General features: G+C 47.5%; 1 protein-coding gene and 1 long non-coding RNA gene across 2 annotated transcripts; one reads left to right on the top strand and one right to left on the bottom strand.

Annotated features, from left to right (window-relative positions):
- The first annotated feature begins 366 nt into the window (after positions 1 to 366).
- LOC117430476 (hypoxanthine-guanine phosphoribosyltransferase) lies at positions 367 to 7,900 on the top strand. Its single transcript, XM_034050534.3, has 9 exons — positions 367 to 874; positions 2,511 to 2,617; positions 3,939 to 4,122; positions 4,407 to 4,472; positions 4,567 to 4,584; positions 4,808 to 4,890; positions 6,420 to 6,466; positions 6,650 to 6,726; positions 6,980 to 7,900. Exons 1-9 carry the CDS (start codon positions 848 to 850, stop codon positions 7,025 to 7,027), a joined length of 657 nt encoding a protein of 218 aa, XP_033906425.2. The 5' UTR covers positions 367 to 847; the 3' UTR covers positions 7,028 to 7,900.
- LOC131701694 (uncharacterized) lies at positions 3,436 to 7,083 on the bottom strand. The gene is made up of 2 exons (XR_009308953.1): positions 6,956 to 7,083; positions 3,436 to 6,779 (listed from the first exon to the last, which is right to left on the bottom strand). It is a non-coding gene; the product is annotated as an uncharacterized LOC131701694 (long non-coding RNA).
- Positions 7,901 to 9,806: the final 1,906 nt, after the last annotated feature.

Genomic DNA, 9,806 nt, shown 5'->3' with positions numbered 1-9,806 from the left:
AATATTATTATTATTATTATTATTATTATTATTATTATATAAGCCCCCCAAAACGGCACGATAGATAATTAATACAGGGCCTTTTTTTAGTGAGCTAAGATTAATTCTCCCTTCAGCTTGCAAACGATAAAAACATGACGTAACATGTTGCTATTCTCTAAGATGTTCCATGCGTGCTGTTTAATGCGCGTGTATTAATAGGACCGTGTTGACGTAGAGCCATTCCAAAAGGACGCGTCGGCAGAAGCGTAAAGGAATAATCTCCTAGAAAGTATTCTGAGGCCATCAGAGGACTCGAGGGCATCTGACAAGCATGCACAAGTTAAATTCCGGAGCACGGCATCTCCACGAACACACCCTGACCTTAGCAACCCCAGCCTAAACCCTACCCCTACCCCAATACCTAACCATTAAGAGTCATCTGATGCCCTGAGGACGCGTGCTAGGGGATACTCCAGCGTGCTGCGTGTCTGCGCCCCAGGTCGACACGGTGCACATATTATCATACAGTGCTGCTGGAGCGGCCTGTCTGCTGCACTGCGTTTTATTATTTGTGTCACTACGAAGCAGGGGCTGCGGCTGCATTGGGAAACGCAATTGAAAGCGTGGTGGGCGGCGCTTCGTTTGCGTTCTTCACTCAGCCCCTTAGCCTAGTCCCGACCAAAGCGTGCTTCCGTCCCGTGTACCATCACCCTCAAACCTAACCCCGAGCAAAACGTGCTTCCGTCCCGTGTACCACACCGTATTAGCTGCGAGCTCAAGTAAAGAGAAACCGGGGTCGGGAGAAGGCGAAGCGAGCGAGCGGTAGACTAGCACTGTAGCCTGTAGTAATAACCATACAAGCGGCATGGCGACGGACAACTCCTGCATCGTGGTAAGTGACTGCGCCGGCGGGCTTATTTACCGCCTGCTGTGTCAAAGCAGAAAGCGGGGCTAGCGGAAAAGGAGGTGTGTACTGACAGGAGACAATGTAGCACCATCGCTCCTCTGTTATGTATTGTTTTAATGCGTGTTATGCAAGTCTCGTGTATTGGGTATGTGTTGCAGGGGAAGGAAGTGTGGTCAGTGAGATCCCTGTTCTTACAGAGTCTTTATTTTGTAATATATATTTGTTAATTGGCACACGGTGCTGTCTGCCAAATGGAGCCGAATAACAATCTAGTTGTCAATAAACAGGCGAGCTGGATTAAAACAAATAATACTAGTCAGGGCTTTTCATTCTGCACAGTACCCAAACTGCGTGTGCCTGTGAGTTTCAATGATTCAGAGTAGTTTGCAATGTATCGGATTTCAGTGTGGTGTAAACAGTCAAGGCTGCCATGTTGCGATACGGTGTTACTGGGTGAAAAAAAATGAGTTGCACTATAACATAGAAATGATAACATAGATACAGTAATAATAACATAGACACGATAATAATACACACGTCGGAAAACAAAGTGGACACGCGACGCCTGGGTATGTATGTATGTATGTATGTATGTATTTATTTATGTGTTGCTGTTTATTTTCCAACACTGAGTTACTGTGTTTTTCTTTCTGTAGATCGCATTGTTTCTTACTTCCCTTTAGAAAGGTAGTTCATATTGACTAGAATGGTTAGCAAAAAAACTCTGTGTAGAGAAAGCTCAGAGCAGAGCGCACAGGTCAAAACAGGAAAACGCCTCCTCCTTGAATCACGCACTTACCCCATTTTGAGCACGGATCAGGGCCCTGCGCTCTTGCATCTCCCAAACAATTATATAAAACTATAGAATGATGAGCAACGCATAAGTAATATTTTGCTACTTGCTTGTACAAGATTGAAATTGGGTGTGGAATAGTGCTTTCTTATAGAAATATGAATACATAGGGGTGATATTTAAAGTGAATGAAACCGAACGGAGATAGCTGGTCTCAAAGCACCTCGTCCTTTTACAGATGCCTGCAATGAAATACCTTCAGGGATGCTGTCTGCTTTCCTATCCCTTATTTTGTCCTTGTCAAGGTCACGCAGTAGATTAGTGGTTTAGCTGTAAACGAGTGCGGTTTAAGCTTACCACTCAAATCAAATGAGAGGAGGCTGACTCCCTCAGAGCTCTCAGCCACGCTGCACAGGCGTGTTCACAGTGGCCTGGGCTGTGACTCTGAGCTGCACACCAGCATGGAATAGATCGCAGTCACGTGATAGAGAGGGGAGGGGGGGTTGAACTGCAGTACGATCGTCACCCTGGAAGTAAATCATTCGTTATTGTGGAGCATGTTGATCGGGGCGATGTCCCTATAGAAAGTAAGTGTAGGATCAGAGAGGTGTGCATTGAGAGTGTCGTGTGTTCACTCTTCTGTCTTTTCATTACTCTGATACGATTGCTTTCCATTGCTGTCCTCGCTGTGTTTTTTGAATTCCAGGTTTCTCTTCTGTTTGTTCAGTCTCAGTCGTGTGGAATGAGAGCACGCTTTCGTTCTGAGATCCTGTTCTTCGCAATGCCCTGGAGGATCCTTGTTCACTGGTCTTTGTGTTTGTGTTGCAGCTCAGTGATGAGGAGCAAGGCTATGACCTGGATCTGTTCTGTATACCCAAGCACTATGCGGACGACCTGGAGCGAGTCTTCATCCCACACGGCCTCATCATGGACAGGTCTGCACCCCTGCTGCTGCTGCTGCTAGCCCTTTTCACTGGATTGCAAGCACAAGCTTGTTTATGTAACGGGGATGGAAATGAGACTCCCATTGCAGAGCAGTGTGATCCATTCCTGGTTTTACTATGAGTTTAGTAAGACACGCTGAGCTTGTTACCTATACACTGGGGCTAATCAAGCTCGTATTAAAAACCAATGCAATGGGAGTCTTATTACCAGCCCTTATGCACTGCCCTGACAGATTCTGAGAGGATGCCAGCCGTCTTGGCATGTTTTGGTTTGGTCAGCGGTTTGCACCCAGCTCATGCCCCGGTACACATACCTACAGTTCCTTCCGTAGACCAGCTCCACGTACAGACCAGCTCCATGTACAGACCAGCTCCATGTACAGACCAGCTCAGAATGGAGACCCTGTTCTGTCAGTACCTTGAAATGTGGAGTCGATCTCCAATCTCCTCATTAGCTCTTTCAACACTGCAGACCTGTATAGAGGTCTAGGAGAAAGAACTCTGTTGCACTATTGCAGGATAGGAAAGATAACTCCACTCATAACTGCAGCCCGCTATTGCGGAATAGCAAAGCTGAGTCCCTCACACAACACAATCACAGCCTGTGTACAGTACCGTTCAGGGCTTGCAGCGCAAACTGGTTAATCATTACAGTGACTGTGTTTGCACAGATGCCTTGACCTGTGGACTGTAAACTGTTCATGTTCCCTGGCAGTGCATCCCACACCTTCCCCCTCAATACAAGTGAAACACTTCTATTGACAGCTGATAAAATGAGACCTTGGGGAAAACTACCAGGGACACCGACACAAAGAAAAAAGCATTTTATTTAAAAAGGTCATTCATTTATAAGGGAGTTAAAGTTTGGCTTTACAGAGGAACTCTGTAAACAGGGTGGATTTGATCCTTGCGTGTGCGTGTGCGTGCGCGTGTTCAGTGCACAACGAGGCCAGCGAGTCGTCCTCCTTGTTAAAGTGAGTTCACATGCAGTAGACAGTGATGTGCAATCAATCCATCTCTCATCCTCACAATCCTACACAGCCTCTCTCTGTGTGTGATTGAGCTGGATTCCTCAGACTCTTCTGCTGTGAGTTTGCTTGTGATCTGCTCGGTCACGACTGGGCTGTGATTTCTAGATCAGTACTTCCAGCTGCCGGGGTGAGATGCAGACAGATAGCTCAGGTCACGTCCTGGATCTGTGCCGTCTGACCCTGCAGAGTGCGGGTGTAGGAGGCGAGAGGAATCAATCCAGGGACACCCTCAACGCAGGCAAGCTAACAGATGGGTGCGATCTCTCTCTCTCCCCCTGCAGGACGGAGCGCCTGGCCCGTGACATCATGCGTGATATGGGCGGTCACCACATCGTGGCGCTGTGCGTCCTGAAGGGCGGGTACAAGTTCTTCGCTGACCTGCTGGATTACATCAAGGCCTTGAACCGCAACAGCGACAAGTCCATCCCCATGACAGTGGACTTCATCAGGCTCAAGAGCTACTGTGTAAGGGATTGAACCCTCTGCTCCCTGCTGTGCACGGCCGAGGGCCCCCTTCCCATTTCACGATCGCTAAGGCTCAGGGGGACACCGCCAGTAGGATTCAGATAGCCCTCAGTTACTCTACAAACTTGGGTATTTAAAAGTCTTAAACATGGCCATCAATTAGCAAGCAACCCACTAATCAAAAATCCCCAAAATAGGACAGGAGTGGCACCCTTGAAGTGGATCTGTCTGTCTGTCTGCAGGTTATTTATCGTGCTGTTTTGTGGTTTCTTTTTCCCTTTCAGAATGATCAGTCGACGGGTGAAATCAAAGTTATCGGGGGAGACGACCTTTCTACACTGACTGGGAAGGTAGGGCTTAAAAACCATGACATCATCGATGTAGTAAGATTGCACCTTTTTAAATGCAATCTAATCTTTATCTCTCTCTCCCTCTCTCTCACAGAACGTCCTGATAGTTGAGGTGAGTGGTGATTTATTATAAATTCTTGCTCATCAGACCAGTCTAAGAAGTCTCACTGCAAACTCAGAACTCGTAAGCCAGACTGAAACCACAGTGGGGATGGCGGATGCAGCCTGCTTTTAGAGTCTCTGCATCTCTAAAGCTCATTGTGTGGTTTGTTTTCCGACTTGCTGCTCATGGATTTATTATATTTCTTGTTACATTTGCCTTGTTTTTATTCCAGGACATTATCGACACAGGCAAAACCATGAAGACTTTACTGAAGTTGCTGAAACAGTTCAACCCCAAGATGGTAAAGGTGGCGAGGTAAGCTGATGGGCTCCGTTTTGAATTGCTGTAGCCTGTTCTTCAAAGCCTGTCTCCTCTCCCCAGCTGCACAGCTGCTGTACTACAAGCAGCACGGACAGGTGGCCTTTGTGACGTCTTGCAGAGCAACGGTGCTGTAGTACCCTCTGGTGGGAGTGAGTGGTATTGCATCCCCTTGTGATTGTGAAGGGCATAGCTGACTGCACTTCTATGAACACAGCATGTTAACACAGCCAGCGATTGAGATGATCAGCCTTCATCCCTGCGCTACACTACCCTCCTTATTTATAATAAGACCAGATCAACATGTAGACCTCCCTCTCAATTCAATTCAATGGGGACTGTGGGTCCTCTGTGGTTCTGTGCAGTCTCTCTGTGGATCCTCAGTGTGGTTCTGTGCAGAGCGCTCTCCGTGGATCCTCAGTGTGGTTCTGTGCAGAGCGCTCTCTGTGGATCCTCAGTGTGGTTCTGTGCAGAGCGCTCTCTGTGGATCCTCAGTGTGGTTCTGTGCAGGCTCTCTGTGGATCCTCAGTGTGGTTCTGTGCAGAGCGCTCTCTGTGGATCCTCAGTGTGGTTCTGTGCAGAGTGCTCTCTGTGGATCCTCAGTGTGGTTCTGTGCAGAGCGCTCTCCGTGGATCCTCAGTGTGGTTCTGTGCAGAGCGCTGTCTGTGGATCCTCAGTGTGGTTCTGTGCAGAGCGCTCTCCGTGGATCCTCAGTGTGGTTCTGTGCAGAGCGCTGTCTGTGGATCCTCAGTGTGGTTCTGTGCAGAGCGCTCTCCGTGGATCCTCAGTGTGGTTCTTTGCAGAGCGCTGTCTGTGGGTCCTCAGTGTGGTTCTGTGCAGTCTCTCTGTGGATCCTCAGTGTGGTTCTGTGCAGTCTCTCTGTGGATCCTCAGTGTGGTTCTGTGCAGTCTCTCTGTGGATTTTCAGTGTGGTTCTGTGCAGAGCGCTCTCTGTGGATCCTCAGTGTGGTTCTGTGCAGTCTCTCTGTGGATTTTCAGTGTGGTTCTGTGCAGAGCGCTCTCTGTGGATCCTCAGTGTGGTTCTGTGCAGTCTCTCTGTGGATCCTCAGTGTGGTTCTGTGCAGTCTCTCTGTGGATCCTCAGTGTGGTTCTGTGCAGTCTCTCTGTGGATTTTCAGTGTGGTTCTGTGCAGAGCGCTCTCTGTGGATCCTCAGTGTGGTTCTGTGCAGTCTCTCTGTGGATTTTCAGTGTGGTTCTGTGCAGAGCGCTCTCTGTGGATCCTCAGTGTGGTTCTGTGCAGTCTCTCTGTGGATTTTCAGTGTGGTTCTGTGCAGAGCGCTCTCTGTGGATCCTCAGTGTGGTTCTGTGCAGAGCGCTCTCCGTGGATCCTCAGTGTGGTTCTGTGCAGAGCGCTCTCTGTGGGTCCTCAGTGCCCCCCACCTCCAGCTGTTTTTAGATGCTGGTAGTGATGCAGGCCTGTGATGTTGTAATGTGGGCTCTGTGCTTGTAATGCAAGCCTGTGCTGTTTCTGTGGTTGATCTATATGTCAATCCTCTGTCTCAACAGCTTGCTGGTGAAGAGAACGCCCAGGAGTGTCGGATACAGACCAGACTGTGAGTGATCCTTGGGGTTTTGTCTGATAAGCATCAATGGTACCTAGTTGATGTCAGTCTTCCAGGGGTCTGCATTGCTTTCATGTACACGCATTTAAAAAGCAGATATACACCAAGCCTCCTGCAAAGTTTCCAGGGCTTGTTTGAGACACGACAAATCAATGAATGAAGTTCTCTTTTCAGTTGTAGGATTTGAAGTTCCTGACAAGTACCTCGTGGGATATGCGCTAGACTATAACGAGTACTTTAGAGATCTCAATGTAAGTATACTGTGGTAGCCGAGTACTGCTTATGGTAAGCCCCTGTCTCATTCCTGTGCAAGACACAGAAACACTGTGGTTAGTTAAGAGCTCAGTTAATCTTATCAACTAACCCAAGCAGACACACATTTGAACAGTGTTTCAGAAAAGTGTTTCATTATAATCCTATATGGATTGCAGAACGAGTTAAGCAAAAAGTTTAACATCAACATGAAAATGATACACTGACCTTCTCTCTCTCTCTCTCTCTCAGCATATCTGTGTGATCAGTGAACACGGCAAAGAGAAGTACAAAGCATGAAGAGCCCTGTCCAACGCCGAGCTGGGAATGATTCTATTCTTGTGAACTGTTAGATTGTTTTATATTTTAAAAGCAATGCTTTAAGGATCTGTTTTGTATTTGCTGTTTCTTGGTGGCACGGGACCCTTCCAGCGTCCCCCGACACACCGTGCAGGCTGCTGTCCCTCTCGAACCTGCAGCCAGCTACTCACTTCCAAAGCGTTTATTAGAGACACGCGCACTTCATGCTTTGATGTCAATTAAAATATTTCAGCTGTTAGTAAATCCAGAGGGAGCTCCTGATAATCGTCCGTGCAGACGCTGCAGTGAAACGAAGAACACTCGAAACATGACCGTTCAAACCACACTGAGCTGTGGACAAATTGAGAGAAATATGGACGAGGTTTGACTGCACTATGGAAAAATGAAAAGGTTTAAATGGTTAAAAAAAAAAAAAAAAACCCATTATTTATTAAAATCATTGAACCCTTTCATGTAAATCCCCCAAAAAACCTTGAGGTTTCATTCATTTTTATATGCTGCTGATATACCTCCTTCCAAAAAAACAACCAAAAATATATAACTATATATATACACACACACACACTGCATCCACACTGTCCCCTTAATCAAGTTGATCAATGCAGCATGAAACATTATAAAGTTTTATAAAGCAGGCCGGGTCTTTTAAAAAGAAACTAGCAGAAAACAAAGAAACTTCAGCTGTAAAAAAAAAAAAGAAAAAGGAGGCCTCCCAGTGAACTCGAGGGCATGTAAAGTATAACGCAGCCGCGTTCTGACCCTGAACTGAAGCGGAGGCTTCTCACGATTAGTGTAATTTAAATTGTTGAATGTTAATTGTCTGTTGGTCTAAATTAAAGCATCATTGCAACATTTTGTGAAACTTTGTCGATTTGTTCAGAAGTCGAATCTGATATGCAGGGTGATTTGTAATTTGCACGGTATGCAAAGGAAAAATGTGTGTGACAGGGACTCTCTGACAGGGACTCTCTGACAGGGACGCTGTGTGACAGGGACTCTCTGACAGGGACGCTGTGTGACCGGGACTCTGACAGGGACTCTCTGACAGGGACGCTGTGTGACAGGGACTCTGACAGGGACGCTGTGTGACAGGAACGCTGTGACAGGGACGCTGTGTGACAGGGACTCTCTGACAGGGACGCTGTGTGACAGGGACTCTCTGACAGGGACGCTGTGTGACAGGAACTCTCTGACAGGGACGCTGTGTGACACGGACGCTGCAAGACAGGGACACTGGGTGACAGTGGCAGCATTTGACCATAAGAGAGTTGTTCAGTAATGTTCTTTAAATAGAATTGAAAACAGTGTTAAAACAACGTTGTGCAAATTATGAATCGCCCTAATAATGTGCTCTCAACACACACACACAGACACAGATGTGCACAAGTACACCGTTGCAGCCCCAGATGCCTGTACGTTTGTATTGTACATTGTGCTAGTGGTTCTCAAAGTGGGGCGTTGGGACCCCCTGGGGGCTGGCGGAGAGGTTTCGGGGTGAAAGGACCACATCACACGCTAACCCCGTACTGCACTATAAGAAATGGCTGCAATAGACATTCCATTGTGACACTGGTAACAGCAGAGTGTCAGTTTGTGTCTTAATAGTCATATACTTACTTTATCAATAAAATAAAATCTAGATTTAGATGTTTCTATCGCTTATTAATTATTTTAATGGGGAGAAGGGGGGGTCTGACCAAGACAAACTTTGAGAGCCACAGTTACAGGGCACATGTAGTGTATGTTCCAGACATTCATTGGGAGTCTTTAGGACCCTGGGCTCCAGGAACACGTGCTCTATCTGGGTGAAGGATATGAAAGAGTTCCTTGTCTGTTTCATTGTTGAAATGGATCGCATGCATGGTAATGAAGAGCCCTTGTAAAGGGCCAGGGTCACGCTGTCTGGGAGGGAGGATGGAGAGCCCACGCTGCGCTGTTTAAAAGGAGAACCGATGTGTTCAGAGGTGAGAACTGGCTTAGCCTGTCCTGCTTCAGACAGGAAAAGTGCTGTTTAAATAGGATCCCAAGACGGGGTAGGCTTTGTTTTGTCATGTGTGTTTGTTTGTAAAAACAAACCTACATTACAGCATTTACAACACAATCTACTGTTTCAACCTGGTAGATTCAAAGACTGTGTCAGTGTGGGCTGCTGCATACAGCACCAAGAGCGACAGCCCCATATATCCATCCATCTATATGTATATATCCATCTATCTACATATCTAGCTATCTGTCTATCTCTATATCTAACTCTAAAGGGGCAGTGCTGTAATGTAGTGCCAGCCTTGCTAGAGCAGAAACGCAATACTGGAGATGGAAAGTGAAACTCCAGTATTTCCGTGCTGCTGGAGCACTTCTGACAATCTCCACCCAGTCCAGCATGCAGCCCCACATGAAGGAGGAGCAGGAGCCTCACGAGGGCTGCACCTGCAGATACAGGAGGATGAACACAAAGCACTGGAGGCCTCCACACACAGTGAAGCAGCTCAGAATGGTCTGTATCTCCCAATCACTGCAAACCATGATGTGCTGCTACACCAGCTGAGAGCAGGGAGCCAGAGCCCAGCCCTGAACCCCAGTTGAGAGCAGGGAGCCGGAGCCCAGCCCTGAACCCCAGTTGAGAGCAGGGAGCCGCAGCCCAGCTGCTGCAGGCTCCTCCCCCAGTGAGTGAGACCACGCCCCCTCTTACCTCATAGAAAATCCCTCATCCCACTCTCCAGGGTCAACGCTCTCACACCACCCGCTGCGTATCCATCTT

The sequence above is a fragment of the Acipenser ruthenus genome, chromosome 26 (assembly GCF_902713425.1).
Source record: "Acipenser ruthenus chromosome 26, fAciRut3.2 maternal haplotype, whole genome shotgun sequence".
Taxonomy (NCBI): domain Eukaryota; kingdom Metazoa; phylum Chordata; class Actinopteri; order Acipenseriformes; family Acipenseridae; genus Acipenser; species Acipenser ruthenus.
This window is presented reverse-complemented; position numbering and strand designations above follow the sequence as displayed.

Coding starts and splice junctions, on each gene's coding strand:
- LOC117430476 (XM_034050534.3), top strand. CDS start 848: ATGGCGACGGACAACTCCTGCATCGTG. Junction 4,123..4,406: donor TCAGGCTCAAGAGCTACTGT/GTAAGGGATTGA, acceptor TTTCCCTTTCAG/AATGATCAGTCGACGGGTGA. Junction 6,727..6,979: donor AGTACTTTAGAGATCTCAAT/GTAAGTATACTG, acceptor TCTCTCTCTCAG/CATATCTGTGTGATCAGTGA.